General features: G+C 39.2%; 1 protein-coding gene across 3 annotated transcripts; it reads right to left on the reverse strand.

Annotated features, from left to right (window-relative positions):
• Positions 1-85: 85 nt before the first annotated feature.
• Positions 86-18,332, reverse strand: zswim7 (zinc finger, SWIM-type containing 7). 3 transcript variants are annotated; one of them, XR_005203989.1, is made up of 7 exons: positions 18,163-18,332; positions 15,670-15,691; positions 13,299-13,401; positions 5,072-5,176; positions 3,031-3,148; positions 471-894; positions 86-250 (listed from the first exon to the last, which is right to left on the reverse strand). XR_005203989.1 is itself a non-coding variant. In XM_037749707.1 (6 exons), the coding sequence occupies exons 1-5, from the start codon at positions 18,242-18,244 to the stop codon at positions 3,038-3,040; spliced, it is 423 nt and encodes a 140-aa protein (XP_037605635.1). In that variant the 5' UTR covers positions 18,245-18,329; the 3' UTR covers positions 436-595; positions 3,031-3,037. The 3 variants fall into 3 exon arrangements, 1 of the variants encoding a protein (XP_037605635.1); XR_005203988.1 differs by having other exon boundaries at positions 471-595; positions 18,163-18,329; XM_037749707.1 differs by lacking the exon at positions 86-250 and having other exon boundaries at positions 436-595; positions 18,163-18,329.
• Between the last annotated feature and the right edge of the window lie 862 nt (positions 18,333-19,194).

Consider the following 19,194-nt stretch of genomic DNA (forward strand, 5'->3'; position numbering starts at 1 on the left):
GTAATTTATATCATTCCTCATCATCCAAGCTTCTGGTACACATGCATTTAGTGGCTTACATCAAATAAGCACCGTTGCTCTGATTCAGTTGGGTGTAAATGAAATGTCACTTGCCTTATGAGTCCAGCTGACAACCACCCCCTTCCCTCAGACACAGTCTCAGCTGGCATCCCGAGGCTCTCATCTGCCCCGTTAGCGCAGTCAGTTGTCCACAAGCTGCTGAAGTCACTGACTGAACTGAGACGAGCTGCTTCATTTGAGAAAAACAATACAGTTTAAAGGGTGAAACCTCTAATATATGTTGCACTGAGGACTTAGTTTAATCAAACTCCGAATGAGCCAACATCTTAACTCTTACACGCTAGCAAAAATACACAACTGACTAAGTTCAGTTGAACCCCAAAAAAATTATGTAATATAATTTTGAAGCAAGTAACACTAATGACATAATCTGAGAGGCAAATACTTACTTCTTTGCACTCGACGGTGCTCGCATGCAGCATCATAGTTCGAGGCAACACGGCTTTTTTGCAGGGTTAGTGTTGTTGTGCATGTTCCTGTTGAGCTTCTAAAACTGAAGGCAGGGGGGTGACAGCTGAAAAATCACAAAAAAAAGGTCTCGTGAATTTAAATCAGAGCAAAGCAGAGTTTTGTTTGGAGTCTTGTAACTTATGTGAAAGAAATGAGGGTGAATTTAGTCCCTTGAGAGCCATCACTACACAAATGAAAACACATTGCACTGACATTTTCCATTATTTCCCGTTTGATGTGCTATATTGGTGGTGTTGAACCATGTTGTGTTGGTGTAAGTGTTGAGCACTTGCCTCCACTGCTTCACTATCTCCCCTCATTTGCGGCTGTGTCCAGTGTACCACCTCTGACTAACTTCAAGGGCTAAATACAGGAGTGTGCCAAAGTTTTAGTACATTCCAATGGAGACATCTATACTGTAACTGCACTGTAACGTTGTTTTATTGTCTTTGTTGACTGATGTGTAAAAATATGTACTGTAGGTGTCAAACTTTCTACAAGCTCTTGATTGATGTCAAATATTGCCTTCTTTTGCGAATTTTAAAAAGGTAAGACGGACAATAACGAGTTGATCTAGTTCAACATTCCTGCCTTTCATTCCGAAGTACATATCTGTCTGTCGGTGTGCTATAGTGTTGTTACTAATCAGGAGAAACATCCACTGTGGTCAAGCTGATGTTCAACCTTTTCCAGAGGCCATTCTTTCTTTCATTCGACAAAAACTGCAACTGCGAACTGATACTGCTATTTAACATGATGCAATCTGTCTGTATGGTGAATTATTTTGTTAATAAAGGCAATGTTTATATTGTTACAGATCAGTCTTTATTACTAAAATTTTAATTTTATATCATGACGATTTATATTTACAATTTGACACATTGGAAACATTGTTTTAAAGTGTTTCTTAAAAGGTACAGTGTGTAAGATTTGGCGGCATCTAGTGGTGCGGCTGCAGATTACAACCAACTGAGTACCCCTCCGCTCACTCCTCCCTTTCCAAGACTGCGGTAACGTGAGACGCCGAGTGCAAAACTGTGGCAACGCCGTTCGCCTCGCTCAGAGGCCATCCTTCCTGTAATAACACCACTTTAGGAGCAACGGAAGTCAGACGGCAGCGAACTACGGTGGCCTTTAAGTAACGTAAAAACCATAGGCACAATTTGAACTTTAAGGTTGGGGGTTCACCAAAAAAATCTAGAGGGAATGTAATGTGTACAGCGCAGAGAGGTCTAATGTATATAGCTTACATATTCCACCCTCCAAACAGAATACAATGCAAGCAAGCGTCAGTGACAAAATCAGTTTGATTGCATTGTTAGCCGCGAGTGACACGGCGCGATTTTTTGAGCTGAACATTTGTCTGACTCCATGTTTCTATTCATTCCTGTCGCTCGCTTTGAAATCGCCGCAACGGACGAGGAACGGCTGATTCTTGAAGTTGAAATGAGGAGTTATCTGATACGATACCTCCTCATTTCACTACAAACACCTCAATAAGGTGGCAGCAGGATTTAGGGAGATCGCCTGAAAGTTTACATAGGCTACTGTTGGCTGTATTGTATGTCATTTTCAGGAAATATCACAGTATAGAACCTGTGTTTTCAGTTTAAAAAACACAACGTTGGAAGATAGCAAGTACTACTTCCCCATCTTTTAAGTGGTTACATCTCTAGTCTGATCTTAACCGCACAGCTGATAGGTATGTGGTTTGTTTACATAAAAGAAGGTGGATATTTAGCGGTGTGTGGACAGAGAGTGTCCGATGTTATTAGGCTATAATTAAATAAAAAGACCACAAATCTATATTCTTATCTTGTTGGTTTCTTATTCTGTCAATATGAAGACACAACAAGGTCAATATTATTCATCATTACAATAAACTATTAGTTCTATGTAATCTATAATATAGATGCATTTCTAGGTGGTTCAGTGAGCCCCCTGAACCAACGCAAACTGCGCCTGTGGTAAAAACGTAAAAGGCTCTCCCAAGAAACAGTGTTGGGTTTGTCCATTCTGTGCTACTGCTACTGAGCAACATGGTGGGGAGGAGGACCTGCTCCCTATGTAGATAAGAAGGGCTGATTCTAAGTTAATGAAAACACAATTCTTAGTTTCAGGTGATTATACACTAACGAAAATGTAGTTATTAATATTAAATTCCGTGTCTGCTAATAGAGCCCCGAAATGTTACACACTGTTCCTTTAAGTCACTTCAAGATTCAGACGCTTACTGCTTCCCTAATTGATGCAGCTTCACATAAGAAGAACCTAAAAATAAAGCCGAACTTGAATGAACAGATGTGTCTCTTCCAAAAGAAAAAATAAATAAAGCAACATCTGGTGTCTTTCACAGAGACAAATGAAAGAGCAGAAACCGCGGTAGTGTTCCCGTGCTCCGATCCTCTCTGCTGTGACCCAAAGTGTCCGTTTCAAAACATCTCGTCCAAGAGGGTCCGCGAGGGTGTGGTGGTGGTGCACCTGCGGTACTGAACATACCTGGGTGTCACGGCTCTGCTGTCCCACTGAGCAGCATGGACATCTGCTGATCAGACACGCTCTCCTGCTGAGTCACACCCATGGCCTGACACAGGTAGACAGCCAGGATGTGTTTGCACTGCGGAGAAAAAGAGCGCAGGCACTGATTCAGTACATGAACATGGTACCGATGTAATGACACAGATATGAGACCCTGATGACGCTTCAAAAATTCAAATTCAAAGATCTCATGTAAACAACAGACTAGAGAAGAGCCGCTTGGCTATGACCTGCTGGAAATTTCCCACTGAGTAAACTTCAGTCCAAGAATAGTGAACAGTCACAAAGGAAATGCCAGAACAATTTCTAATATTTATACCAAATCATAAACATTTCTAAAAATGAAAAGCACAGTGATTAAGAAGGTTTATGAGTGTGTATTATTTTCCAAATGGAGTGTTTGCGTGATGAATAAGACGTAAGTTGTGTAACTAAATGTGTGTCACTGAACACATTCAGACGCTCCTCTCATTACTATCAACACTAACATGTGAATCATTGACTTGTTTTCACCCCTCAGCCTATTCCATGCATTATAAATGAGATTTCCTCCACACTTTCCAGCCTGTGGATTAGCGTTTCTCCATAAACAAATGAGCCAAAGGGTGGTGAAAAGGACAAACAGAAGTTTGTTTACTAGCTTCTCCTGTCGTCTCATGTTTATTAGCACATGGCTGTCTGCTGTCGGTGGGAAAGCTCCTTTATCTGTCTTCTGACCTGCTTGTCAGAGCCGTATGGACCTCGTCTGGCCATATCCAGTTGTTTTGGAATATATAGAGCCCCTGAATGAACAGAGTGGCTCCAGCGGGGGAGGACTGCAGACTTCATGGTCAAACTCACAGTCTCTTGAGGGCCGCATATTTTGACTTTTTGATTGGAGAGTTATGTTATAGTCTGATCCACCATGAGCCGCACCATCTTACAGCTTTTATCTAGCTGGATAGAAATGTTGCAGGAGAGTTTTGATGAGGCAGTGAGCGGTTTTATTTTTCTGTCTTTAGTGCGTTTTCATGAGGAATGAGATCAGTGGTGCTGATGTGCTCAAGGGGAGTCTCCACGGTCTGTTACAGTTCTCTTGTTTCTCACACTGATTTTAGCCGCATCCTCCAGGGAACCGAGTTTTCCCGATACACAAAGCAGTAGCGGAGGGAGTTTGCTTGCAGATTCTTTAGAGCAACAGCCAGTCGGAGCGGAGACACCCCTCAGTGACCAGACAAGAACATGACCTGACCACAATACATCTGCGACACACATTTCAACGTGGGCTTTGTCTCACTTTTTAACTGGTTTTCTCCAGGATACAACGGCTGACTGACAAGACACAATGGCTGTGAAACGGCTTTCATGTATCTGCATGTAAATATGCTGCTGCATACACCGTGTACCATGTATATGTGGCGGGTTTATTCGAGGTTTCCCGCTCAGGCTACATAAAGACTAACCTACTTTCTGATGAGTGGAGCATGTTTAAAAAAGCATGTTTTTCTGAAAAAAGATTTAATCTACATTTTTCACAGTCCTATTCTTATATTCTTATATAAGCTACTATAATTGAACATTGGGGATGAACATGAATATCAAATATTAGATAAGGCAGTAAAGGACAGTGCTCTTTTTAGTGAAGATGAACACTATTATCTATCATGAAGTATCAACAAAGACTAAATGTGATTTTAAAGTCGCAGTGAAACGGAAGTTAGAGTGTTTTTAGCGTCTGTACTGTGACGTATTCCCCAGTGAAACAGAATATTTCATATTTGACCTCATGATACTTTTTGTGATACCTCACTTTGAAACAAGTTCTTCTACAAAACACTTTCTTTCATTTAACAACAGAAACAAAACTACGATCTAAAAGTAGCAAAATGATTTAAATCATAAACTGATCAAAGTATATGTAAAGAAGAAGATAAATCTCAATGAGCATTCAGTGCCAGCCTTTACTTGTAAGTGTTGACCTTTGATCTGCAGCCCAACCTGTGTTTGTTTGTCTGAGACTCACCAGCGGGCCCTCGTTTCTGCGGAGCACGGTGTAGGCGAAGGCCGGGCACGGGCAGTAGTGACAGGACACAAAGCAGGTGTACAAACGACCCGAGCCTCCCATTACCTGCAACAGATTCATGCAAAGTACATTTAAATATGTGGCAATGCCTGTATTGACCTCATTTGAAAGATCACACATCTCACACAGAGACAAGTGTGGGTTGTTGTTTTATGAGGGAGGAGGTTCACTAATCAAGTATGAGCACACTGCTGTTTTTATTGGCTGCCGGTTAGGAGCAGTGCAGCTGAGGAGCGGTGGAGAAAGTAAAAGGCATGAAGGAAAACAAGCTCTTCCCTGGATCCCAAATGTCCTCCAACTAGTCCAGACATGACTGGCTGAGCTCAGAGAACCAGAGTAGTGCACATGTGAATATGTTTCTGAGTACGTCTCTTTCCTCCTCCATCTCTTTCTACAACCTTAAACATTGATTGTCACACTAAATCTAGTTTTCGATCCATGTTTGTTTTTTTTCAACATTGAATCACAGTGCATAGAATCATGCTGATTTGACATTGACCAACAGTAAAAAAACAAAACAAAAAAAATCCCTCAAATGTCAAAATGAAAACAAATCTTTTGCGATGTTTCTTTATTCAATTTTCATATAATTTCTATAACTCTATACTTGTGAATTTGAACCTTTTTGTCCTTAAGTTACACAGCAGAGAGGCAAGCCCAGTGATGATGTCATCTACTGTATTGAGAGAAAGCCCTGCAGCTGCTTCATGTGCGAAATCAAACACAGTATGACAGCGGTCTTACTGGGCTATATGCATATCTTCTAATTCACAGCTGTAAGCCATCCCTTCAAGTAAACTGATATGGGTGGAATATCTCAAAGTCAACAGAGTCTTTCACTGCTTCCGTAACACAACACCAGCTAATGTCACCTGACGACATCATGGTTTTCAAGTCTTTATGCTGTGATTTCCAGCTTGTAGACTCCTTTTTAGAAACTGATTTTACAGTCCAAAAATCACTGGACTACCCCTACTTCAATTCTGTTTTTGGGTTGACTCTCCTTTTTATAAGTTTCATAGAAGTGACAGAAGTGGTGGTTGGGTTGAAGGTGAAACTGCTTCCACCATCATCATCATCATCATCATTTCACATTAGTTATTTGGAGGAGACTAGATAGAAACAATGCATTTTTAAACAACACGTATGCTGGTGTCTAATGGCCTCAGCTGACAGGACCTCCTGTCCACGATGCTGGCGCTCACTCCCACCTATAGACAGTGATTTAAGTCTCGTCCTCATGCACATGACACACGAGGACATTAAGTCGGTGGATTAGCCTGACACTTCACAATAACTAATGCCTCCCAAGAAGGCAGAGCAGGCTCCATTATTCTCCAGAGCGTCGATAAATCACCTTTCCTCTGTGACCTACAAAAGCAAAAACCTCCCGTTTCTTCAACGTGACACTTCATTATGAATAAGGCACAGAAGAGACAATTACATGGACTTGAAGTACCTCGGTAAAGATGAATAAAGCACCATACACAGCAGGATGGCGATAGAAACAGTACAACTGTGGAGACCAGGCCAAGGACCTCTACGGTTTCTAAAGAGCCAAGTTTATTGAAAACCTGCTCACACTTGGGCCCTTTTTGTTGTATGCTGTCATCATTGATTATGTGGCTCTGCTGCAGCTCACACTGCAAAAGCTGGCTGCTGACATCCTCAACACGCACCACAAACCGCCTGGCAGGTATCCAGGGTTTCCTCAAAACGACACTATACATCAAGATCTGCCATTCAGTCACTGCAGAAGGAGCGGTGAGAGTTAAAGCCTCAGCACAGCTCTGGCTCCCGTCTCTGCCCGAAAATGCTGGCTCTCACGGGAATACTGTTCAGGAAGCAGCCATGAGCCAGAGAGCCAGGACTTTGGATGGCCTTCTGTCCAACTGCTTCCACACCACAAACAAGACTTCAGGGAAATTTAAAGCTCTGAGAAGTCGGACTTGAGATAACAACCCCTGTATCTGTAGTTCAGCATACTGTATGAAGTCTGTGGCTGATTAATACAGTATCAAAGAGCTTCAAGAACAGTCTGTCTCTTCTTGTGCGTGCTGATGAACTACATAAAGTGCTAAAAAGCCTACTTCCCATGCCACATAAAGTTTGTTTTACATGCCCGTCAGGAGAATGATTTTGCTAATCCCACTGGAAAAAAGATAAAATACATTTGAGAGCTCGTTCAGCTGCCTCTCCTCACAACCAACACCACTCACATTAACACAGCATCATCACAACCACAACTTTCACCACCTTATCAAGTCTTTTTTTTTCTGTTGGCCACAGACGAACAAGATAACTGATGAGAAGCAATGTCAAACATGATCTGAGGAACAGAAAAAGTACTCGTAGCTGTAATTTTTTAATCTCCTGTATCCGGCAACTGTACTGTCGGGTGAAGATCAGTTATTTTAGTCTACAGCTGGCCTACTCAATTACTTTTTTTTAGAAGGGCCAGTTCTGAAAAACAATGAATTACCAAGAGGCTGGACATTTGTGTTTGATCTGCAAAGCTAGGAATGTAAATGTGAAAACGATACACATTTTTAATCTTAGTAGGTTATTGTTTTACTAAACACAGTGTTGCATTTAATATTTTTCTATGTTTGACTCTCCTAAATTCACTCTGCTTAAAGAGCCTCGGTTAAAACTTATCAACAAAATAAGTATTTATGTGCTTAACAAGACATAACTAATGAATGGTCTGATTAGCCTACTAGTAAAATGATGGTCTTTTCATAATCAAACAATGTAAACACCCATAAACCTAGAATGTTGGCAGGATATTTATATAACTAGAATTACCGCCTCTCCTCCATCCAGTCAAGTTTACATCCATGTCTGTCCAAAATGTCATCACCTCATCATTTTATCTTATTAGACATTTTTGTGAAATTGTCATAATTAACATATTAATTCTTGAGTTATGGCCAAAAACATGTTTTGTGATGTCACAGTGACCTTTTACCACCAAAGTTTAATCATTTCATCCTTGAGTCCAAGTGGACCGGATGTACGTATGGACAGACAACCTGAAAACATTATTTCTCCGGCCACAGTCGTTGCAGAGGCATAAAAACACGTATAAAAATGACGTTGCTTTTAACAGTCTGTAACATTATCAATAACGTGAGTGGTAACGTTGATGAACGGGAATAAGCTCTCTTATTGGAAAAAACTAAATAAAAATACTTTTATCATATTCATAAATGATCAAAGGGCTGGAATGAGGTCGTTAAAGGGCCAGATTCAAGCCACAGGTCACCGATTGAATAGGCCTGGTCTACAGTGTATGATGTCAAAAGTCTTCAGATTGCTTGTTTGTTCAACCAACAGTCCAAAACCCAGAGATATTCAATTTACAGTCATACAAAACAGAGCAAATCCTCTCATTTGACAAAGCTGATGCGGGCAGATGTTTGGCACTTTTGCCTGAATCTAATGATTAATTAATCAATTATTAAAATAGTTGAATAATGTCAATTAACTCAACTGTTTCAGCACTACTGTCCTCAACAGCAACCTCAATATTTTGTTGCGTAAAAGACCGAACACCGTCATCCACAGAGAGTTTGCTGACATGCAGTTGGAGCTTCATCAGCGTTGAGAATACATTACTCACTACTTCTGTTTCCCCAACATCAACTATGAAAAGGTCACTGAATGTTATCAATGAGATAAGGTGAAAAATCCCACCAGTGAAATGTCATGCTCTCATGAGTTATTCATTCCTTTTGAGGAAAGACAGGAGGAGACCAAATAACCTTGAAGACATGAGAAACTCAACTGTGCCCCACGGAAACAACATATTAACAGGAAATGACAAAAAAAGGGGGGAATTTGTTGATTTCTAAACTATTTCAGCATCTCTGAGTCCAACTAGCACGCGAGTCATGATACTTCCAGTAAACTCAACACTCAATGTTCTCTAAGAAAATAGTATGTAAAATATATGGTAAAATATGGGTGTGATGATTTTCTGGAAACCATTTGAGAAAAATAATTTCTGCTTTGTTAACATTACTTTTTACGATGTGATGATAGAAATCTGCTCTCACATCCTCTCCACGTCACAAAGGGAAGTCTTATGAACTCTTGATAAGAGCATGACTAATTGCGGTGGGGTCTGTTTTTTAAAGTGAGTCACTGCTCCTCAGAATGTCGTCACTGCTCCTCAGAATGTCGTCACTGCTTTCACTCTCTTCCAGATGTTTAACATCATTCGTCTAACTCACAGTGCTGTCACAAGCTGCCCAAATATGGTCTACCCCTTAGGGGAAACATATAGCCTGACCCTCAGGTTGGCATCTACACTTCCTTTCCTCCAACATTTTAGTTCTTAAAAGTCAGAGACCTGCTATGATTACATTTAGCCAGAACTTAAATTATAATGCCATGCCAGCCATGTTCTGGTTTTCAGATATTTAGGTGGGAAGAGTCCGGTTGGTTTTCATCAGCTGCTTACTGAAGCACTCACTGCCAAGTTTAACTCGAGAGAGTAAGAGAGCAGGGTAAGCTAAATATTTGTGGCATGGCTTTGAGACCGCATTTGAACAGACACTGTGTAAACTAAAGTCTCACCCAATGCATCACTAATGGTTAAAACATAAAACAGACCTGCCAAGATCACAGCCGCAACACTCACTACTGCTAATGCCACAAAATAAACCTCTTCCAAGATTTATGACAAAGAGAGAGAAGAACGTTACGGGATTATCAACATACTGTTTATGTTGTAAAACTTCCCCGTGAAGTCATGTGCATTACCGCATGAGGTAACGCTACTATGCCCAAGCCTGTAACTGCAGGTCGATGGAAAAGCAACAGGAATGTTTAACTTGGACAAGTCCGAGTAGCCTGACAGGAAAAACACTCTAATTACTCAAAGCTGTCCGTTATATTATGATCCATTACAGCCAACAATGCTGGGCTGTGTTAGTCTGAGATATTACAAATCTGCCCTTTGAAAACAACAAGTTATTATATTTTAATATTCTGGATTATTTAAAAGACATGTTCTGTTACATGTTGTCATACATTTGATAGACTGGATGATCTGCTGTAGGGTTTAATTTAAAAGGGAGTAATTTGACATATTGGAAATGCCCTTAATCGCTTTCTTGATCTTCTTTTTCGATAAGAAGATCAATGCCACTCTCATGTCAGTAAAGTAAATATGAAGCTACAGCCAGCAGCCGGCTTATTTTAGCATAAAGACTGCAAACAGGTTGAAACAGCTAGCCTTGCTCAGTCTGAAGTAGAGCTGCAACGATTAATCAATTAATCCATGAGTTGTTAACTATTAAATTATTCGCCATCTATTTTGATTATGGATTAATCGGTTCGATTCATTTTTTTAAGAAAAAAAAAGTTTAAATTCTCTGATTCCAGCTTCTTTAATGTGAATATGTTCTGGTTTCTTTCTTCACACAAACAACTAATCGATTAATCAAGTAAATGATCGACAGATTAATCAACAATGAAGATAATAGTCAGTCTGAAGGTAACAAAATACTCCCAGCTCCACTAAAGATCACTATTTAATTCCTTATGTATAGTTTTTTTAATCCGTACAAAACCCCAAAGAGTACAAATGACAAGTTTATGGGCCCAGTTGCCAGGCAACTGGTGGAGACTCCAGGAAGTCACCGGGCCCGGCTGAGAAATAGGCCAGCGAAAAAAAACATTGCAAAACCACAACTCGTCGTTTTTAACACTTAAAATACGGATTAAACAGACTACATATTATGTGTTAGTAAATTAGCATTAGAAGTGCTGGTAGGTAGATTCTTTCACCAGACAGAGCCAGGCTAACTGTTTATCCCACCATTAATCTACAGCTGTGTGTGAGTGGCAGCCTGCGCTTGTATGTGTGATTGTGATGTCTAAACTGAAGTGTTGCAGAGCAGCAAGTAAACAGCGAGACAATAAAGCAGAGTGTGAGAAATGTGTGACATTCCCACAGGTTCAGACACATGCAGACAGTCTAACAAGCAAGACACACACTTCCACTGAACACTAGAGTTTGCAAGATATTGCATCCAGCTAATTATTTATTTGTTCTCAACCTACAAAATAATGCCATGAAACATTGCAAGCATTAAATGTCTGACAGACTAGGTCTGCCACTAACAATTATTTTCATAATTGATTAATCGGACAGTCTCAATTAATCGATGTCGACTGTCTTTGCCAAAAGTCACCTCTTTTAACTGCTTGTGAAACATATTTTATTTATCATTATATATGACAAAGACAAGAAGCAAATCCTCATGTATAAGAAGCTGGAACCAGCAATAGCGATACATTGCAGATTAGTTTTCTTTGACCGACGAATCAATGCTGCTCTATGACTGACTGAATATACCGTTAAAACCTCAGTTAGTACAAACAAGATGTTTTTGGAATCACAGACCTCAATGTTTCAAATGTAAATATCACAGAGCGCTAAACATATTTGGGAAATCTGACAAATTAATCAAATATAAGTTAAATGTATATGATGTGTGCTGTGAATGTTTCTTTTCAAAACAGAACAAAAACAGTCCATAAATCTCTTCTTGTGTACCAGATTTGTTCTTAGAGAATACAGAGATCAAGATGACATTTTTCCAGAAGATAAGAGAATAAAAATAGACTATCACATTATTACGCTCCAATACTTCTGGACCACAAATGTCAGGTGGCCTTGGGGTTAAATTAGTGAAACAGTTGAGACACCAACAATTGTCCCAACAGAACAGAGGCCGTGTCTTTATTTAGCTGCATTGTACTTTATAGTTCCTTTCATAAAAGCTGTTTTTGCAGGGGCCTGGAGGAGTTTACAGGAAATTTGGGCCACAATGACCGCAACCTCAGCGGACTGCCTTGTTTGTCCCATCGCGGGTCACTCTACGTCATACTGAGATTAACATTTAACTTTGAGGACAGGATGGCTCGGGTCAGTTCTCAGAGTACGGCATGTAATAGCATGTAATAGCATGTATTTTTTATTATTTTCAGTCCAAAACAAAACATATTTAATTAATCATCATATAAGACGAAGACAAGAAGCAAATCCTCATGTATGAGAAGCTGGAATCAGCAATAGCGATACTGTAATAAACCAACACAAGCAATTAAAAGAGGTCACTCTGGGCAGTTGTGATGAGGTATTATAATATACTGTAATCCACTAAAGTATTAACAAAATGTCAAACATAAAACCAGAGCAAGTTACGTAACACCTTGTATCGTGATCTTAGAGAGTCACTGTAAGAATCCACCTCTCAGAGCCTCTATTATACAATTAGAAAATATCACATGCCAGGATTAGCTTGGCATTTAATTAGCACACAATAGTGTAGTGTGTATTTGTGTGGGCCATGCCGGGACTTGACTAATGGATGTGCCACAGGATGAAAAGGGTTCATTAAATTAAGATCTAACTGAGAGGAATTGATTTCTGCTTTCTTTAAAACACCCTGAATCAAAACCTGCAGGCTAAAAAATACCAGATCCAAAACGAGTCACAGTTTTTCTTCAACAACTTAATCAACTCATGTCCTTTTTTACTTGGTGCAAAGCCATTGTGGTCCTGACCTGTGATCTAAAATGTTTTGACTCATGAAAGATCAGCTGATTGAGTGGATTTTGACAGAAAAGTGCCTTACAGGGCAGGAGATCATATCACAGTATCTTTAGAGATAAAACACTGCAAGTTGAGTTCTCAGTTTTATTTCACTTTTGAAAAACACAACATCAATAAACCCTGGGTTACCAGAAGACTACGTTAACATGCAATCAACTAGATTTTGGGACAGAAAATCCTGACGTCCATTATTTGGATTCAGAGGGATGAGAATACTCCTGCTCACACTAATTATGCAGTGCCTACAAGTTTGAAATTGTTTTGCTGTGGGAAAATGTAGATATTGTGGTAGGGCTGTCCTCGACTAAAGAAATTCTTAGTCGACTAGCACTCATGCGATTTTAGAAAAAGCATTAAAAAAAATTACTAATTGACTAAAGAAATCTTAGCCACCTAAGACCGAAATGGGGCAGCCCTATATTGTGTTAATGATGCAATGTTAGAATGCAAAACATGAATCTGTAATATATATATAAACTGTGCAAGTAGGGCTACCGTTTGTAACGGTTCAGAGTTGACAGAAGAATGACAAACCTGGAATGCTTTGCGTCCACTGGGAGACGACAGACAGGTGACTGAATGCTGGTCAACAAGGTCCAAAGCCTGCAGTGCACAAGGTCCGAAGACAAACTTCAGCCTGACAGAAACGAGGAAGAAAACGTTAGAGGGGAGTGAAACACGTACAGACATCCACAACATGTCCTGTACTTTTGCACTCGAGTTCACTTGAAAAAATGTGGTTTGTGCAAAACAATAAGTTATGCAGATAAAAAACATTTTACATGATATACATCAGAGGTTAGGACTCTAGTCATTTGGATTTGAGTCAGACTCAAGTCACAGATTTGATGACTTTAGACTCGACTTGAATAAATCAAAAAAAGACTTGCAACTCGGACTTCAACACTAGTGACTCCACTTGGACTTGGCCTTTGGACTTGAAAACACTTGATACCGTCCCCCAAGCCCAAAGACTAAAAAGTATGTGAGTATGTAACAAGTGTGCCACAAATAAATTCATTTCCCTTCATTTCCTGAATCAACTAACGTTAATGCTATTCATTCCCAGCATTATTACTTTGTTGCTAAAATGGCATTAAATTTGGTGATTAGCAGATTATGACTTGTTTAAGACTCAAAACTCAAAGTTTAGGTCTTGGGAATTGCCTGTATTGACTTGGAACTTGAATGCAAAGACTTGAGAGTTACTTGTGACTTGCAAAACACTGACTTGGTCCCACCTCTGGTAGATATACAGAAACTGCTGAGTAGATGTTTAGAGAAAAGACCAATTTATTTATGAACATACTAGTCTGTGTGTGTGAGCGCCTGTGGTGGAGCTTCTCATCAATTACATTTGTTTTGTCAGCCCCCTGTGGGCTGTGGACTTTTGGGTCTATGTTGGTAGAAGAACCAGCATATTTTTACAGTCACTTTTTCACTGTCTGTCTGGAGTGAAGTGAAGTGAATTTTAAGGGACTAACACCAACACCTTATGTTTAAAGTTCATGCCTCAGATGACAAAAATATTAAATATTATTAATTTCGTAGTGCTTGAAGTATCTAAATGTGAACATCAGGCATTTACTGAAAATACACTACCGAACTAAAGAGGTGTGATAATCCAAGGTGTCGCTGTTTTGTAACAGCGTCAGTCTTTTATCCTTTACTAAAACTATGACTGGTTTGAAATCAAAATATATTTGCTAAGAATATTATTTTATGGCAAAAGGCTGCAAAATACCATGTAAGCATACTTAACTATAAAGCAAGAAATCTCTGTCTGTCTATCTGTCTCTCCGCATGTCCTTCGCATATCTCAAGAACCGCTCATCCGATTTACTTCACACTTGGCGGGTGTATTGCTAGGGGCCCAAGGGAGTGCAGTCAAATGTGGTGCAATTTGGCCAAATGGTGGCGCTATAACAATGAACTCAAGTCTCAAGTCTAAAATGAATTCCAGGATTTTGTGGGTCCAGACAAATCTAGCCACATAAACCACGCCCAATTGCGTCTAGATTGATTTCCCTCCCATTTTGAATTGTGTCTAAATCAGATTTTTCGCTGCTCCTTCTACTCATTTTGAGCAATCGTCACAAAATTTGATACAAAACATCTCTGGACCAAGCCGAAAAAAGTTGACCATGACAAATTTGGTGCCATTTGGCGAATAGGTGGCGCTATAGCAAGCAGCATCATCTAACTATAATGGAAGGAATCTCTGTCTGTATATGTAATGTATATATGAGGGGCACACGCTCCGGATGGGCACAGGCTCTGAACGGGCACTGCACTAGTCATATAGATGTTTCATGCAACAAACAGTGATCCCCTGATGCATTACATCAGACAAAACTTCAATCACTCAACCGTTCGTTTTTCAATTTAAATTTTTCCTATGAGGCAGAAAAGAGGAACCAGGAGGTAAATATAAAAATAGAACGATGTCTGCTAGGGAATAACCACAGAGTATGATGAAGAGCCCCTGAACCAGAGGCTTCCTGACAAACAGACAGGATGTGGCTGTGTTGACCCAGACAGTGAGCACCCCTTCATTCTCAGTAAACTCAAGCCACTATGCCAGGAAATGCCTCAGTAAAGACACAAAGCAGCATCATGACATTGTGTCTCAGTGCTATGTCACTTTGGTAAATCCAGACAGTAAAAAACACCTCCCCCGACCTCCTCAGTGTGGTTTCTGCACTTCACACCCACTCAGATTCAGCCATGTGCAGACCTTTTTTAGTTGAATCATAACTCAAACAGGGGAGGATAACTACACATATGGATAGCCTTGAAGTCAATAACAAGTATGCAAAATAATGTAACTTGTGGCAGATTTAGTGATACATATCTGTGATGGAAATGAATGAGTAATAAGGGGAATAATAAGATTGATACTTACGCAATAAGCAGGTCGTCAGGAACTGCAAAAAAAGAGACAAATAAGTAATTTATTAAAACGTGTGTTCATGCATTTACAAAAAAAATCAATTCCACAGATTTAGGATTGATGAAACTTTTAAAACATTTTTTTTTTTATCAATTTCTATCTAGTATCTGGAATCTGCTTAGAAGACAAGTCCACAATTTACTGCAGAGCAGCAACCACTTTGCTTTGTCTTGATGTTGAGGTAAAGATACTATATTTAGACACACAGACAGAACCTTTACTGCTTGTGTGTACTTGTTTAGCTTGACTTTGCTTTATAAAAAAGGTTTATGAGCCACTTGAGAACTATGCCCAGACATGAGTGCTTGGCATTTTCTCCTGACACATTATTATATTCTACACTGCATTTTAATACAAAGCACTGCACAATTCATTCCATTCAACTTCACATTTACAACTTTACATATTTTTACATTGTGGTAATGCTACTTTTTGGTAAAGGATCTGACTACTTTTCTATCCACTCCCAGTGATACAGCAACAGTCTGGCGTGCAGAGAGGAAAGCTGATGGCCAAACAGTTGCGGGTTCAAGTCCAATGACTGTTTCAGATAATACGGGTAAATAAAAAGGCACAACTGCTGAGATGGCATTGGGCCCTGAATGACTCTGTGTCAAGTATGTAAACCTGCAGTATTTTTAAGTCCTTAGGCATGACTTTAATATTCAAATTAAACCAGCTCTTCCCAAAGCCAAAGCTTATGTGCTCTTCTGTTTGGTAGGTTAAAAAATGGCCACGTACAAATAAACCACAACCACTGACTAGTGGTAGTAAAAGTCCACTCAGGCATACCGAGCAACATTGGGATTTAGGGCTTGGCGGGAGGTAATCCTTTATGGACAATATACACAAAACCTTGTTGTAGTTTTTTTTGTGGCATAACATTCAAATATTGTATGTCTTGTCAGATGAAAGCGGATCAGGGACAACTGTGTTATATGTAAATAATGTTCAAGAACTGTAATGTTGTCTGTTAATTTGAGAGCCTGGTGATGAAGATGGGTAAGAAATTAGAATTATATCAGTCTCATCACGCTGGAAATGTTGTTCATAATACTACCAAGTACTACTAGGCCTTTTTTCATGGCAACTAATAACATAAATGATGGCTCCGATCCATACGAGTGTCCCAGTGACTGAGCCAGCATGCACAATAAAAAATGTTCACAGCACAGGTGTAAATAATATTTTTGGGTCACATGAACAGAACAGAACCATTGTTAATATTATTATTACCACCTGAGCCTTTCCAACTATGACAAGTCAAAATGTCTGCTGTGAAAAAGGCCTATATCAGGACCAGGGTCTGGAAGTAACCTTTTTCCTCACCTGCCACTGTGGCAGGTCACTGAACATTTCTACCGACCACTCAATTTTTTTGTCTTACACTTCTGAAATCTAGGTAGAACGCTTTGAGTCAGAGGTACCAGACCGTAGAATTATGGAATATATCATGTAACCTTAATCCATGACTATATTTGGTAACACTTCATTTTACAGGTCCGCAAATTTCATGGTAATTAGGTGATAATTAACAAGTTACCTATTTGAAATTTCTTTGGAATTACTGCCCAATATTTACCCTAATATTTACCTCAAAATGTATCAAAAATTACTTTATTATAAACAATTTAATAATGATAAGCTAAAATATCATCTTATGGTTAAAATAGGGCCCTTAGGCTTGATGTAATGTAACCTGGTAGCTGATGTCATGATTCAGGGAGGTTTTTTTTTTTTGAGAAATTTCAAATTAGTTATTTGCTAATTATCATCAATTTACCAGCAGACATGGAAATAAAATATATCAATTAACTTTGTTGATTCTTTTCCTGGAAATGTATTAAATAAATTACCATCTATTGGGAAATAGCAAAAGATAATTATTTTAGACTTTAGAATTGCATTTTAAAAAATAATATTTCTTAATATAAGGAAAACCTGTCTACCATGGTGGCAGGTGACCTGAAATGTTACCTGCCACAGCCAACTTGTTATTTGGCAGGTAGCAGGTGCTAATTTCATTCCCTGATTAGGACCCTGGAAGTGATCCCCTAAATGGAAGATCAATTGTTGATTGTATTAATTACACCAGTAGTTTCCCTGCTGTGAAAAGGGTCTATCTTTTCAGGTGTGTCAGCCTATACTAGTTTATAGTAACAGAAGTGTGCTGCCTGAGTAGAAGTGTGTTACAGCAGCGCCCCCTACAGACCAAATATTACATTACATCGTTGTAAAACGCTGGAACAACATTTAATCAGTTACCAAATGCTACATTAACGTTACTGTAAATCATTGTATGAACAACTGCGTTGTAATTAATGGAAAAGAGAAGGACACGTTTGCTCAGAAAGTCACCCGAGTTGGTCGCATCCTGCTACATTAGCATGTGAATGCTAAGGCTACTTCTCCATTAAAACTGTCAACAGGTCAACGGCCACTTACTTTGGGACGTTTCCTGGTATGTTTTTTGAATATCTCTGAAAAGCTGTTCGGCCACTGCAGGTAGAAATGAACGCATTTTCATCAGTTCTGTTTGAACCTCATGGATGTATTCAGAGAGCTAAACCTCAATGTTTCCGGAAGTCAACGACTCCGGTAGCCAATAAGGTGACACCAAAATATTACAGCTTCCGGCTCGACTGTTTGATTTCCCTTCAAAATAAAAGGCCTGACTGAGACCTCCTGAGACCCAGCCCATTGACATGTGTCCTCTGTAGTGGACATTTTGTCCACATGCATATCCTCTTACTCTTTTTACCTACTCTATCAACCCCTGGTGTATTGTAAAGAGGACATCATGGGCTTTCCAGTGATACGGCGTGTGTTTTGTTTTTTTTAATCCATTTGAATGTATTCTTGGTTTAATATCACTCTACAGCCATAATCTGCTCATTTTGTTAGTTTTTTCACACTGAAATAGTCCTGTAGTCCACTACAGTGGACAATAAAAATAAAGTTTGACAAGCTTTAATTGTTAAGATTTTCTTTTTAACCCTAAATAGGAAGGAAATCACAAAAACAAGTAATTGGAAGACACCTTTTTTTAACTCGGTTCCCAGGAGGTTATTACATATAATTCAAAAACTTATACTTAGTTTTTATTAGTTTTTTTATTTATTTATTTATTATTATTTTATATTTACTTATCTTTTTGTCCTTTTGGTCCTTTGCTGGGAGACCCCTGAGTTTTAAAACCTTGCTAAACGGATGAGGTGGAGATTATTTTCTTGTTCCTGCTGCCACAGAGGCACTTAAAACAATAAATAAAAATAAATAAATAAAATAATCTCCTTTAGGCATGTGTATGTGAAAGACAAGACAGTTCCAGACAAATGTAGTCTATATATTCTTGCCAATTTTGGAAAAATGAAATCAATTCTCAATGCTTATGCTTTGTGACTTTCCAACAGGGACGCTCTAAATCAGTCTGAATTGGGGGTACAGAGAAAAAGGCCAGAATGATATTTAATAGTT

The sequence above is a fragment of the Sebastes umbrosus genome, chromosome 17 (assembly GCF_015220745.1).
Source record: "Sebastes umbrosus isolate fSebUmb1 chromosome 17, fSebUmb1.pri, whole genome shotgun sequence".
NCBI classification, from domain to species: domain Eukaryota; kingdom Metazoa; phylum Chordata; class Actinopteri; order Perciformes; family Sebastidae; genus Sebastes; species Sebastes umbrosus.

Bases quoted from the DNA above. Each gene is read 5' to 3' on its own strand.
- zswim7 (XM_037749707.1), bottom strand. From the start codon at position 18,244: ATGAAAATGCGTTCATTTCTACCTGCAGTGGCCGAACAGCTTTTCAGA. The intron at 5,177-13,298 runs GTTTGTCATTCT...AATCTGTTGCAG, and splicing joins GTGGACGCAAAGCATTCCAG to GTAATGGGAGGCTCGGGTCG. The intron at 3,149-5,071 runs GTGAGTCTCAGA...TTTTCTCCGCAG, and splicing joins GCAGAAACGAGGGCCCGCTG to TGCAAACACATCCTGGCTGT.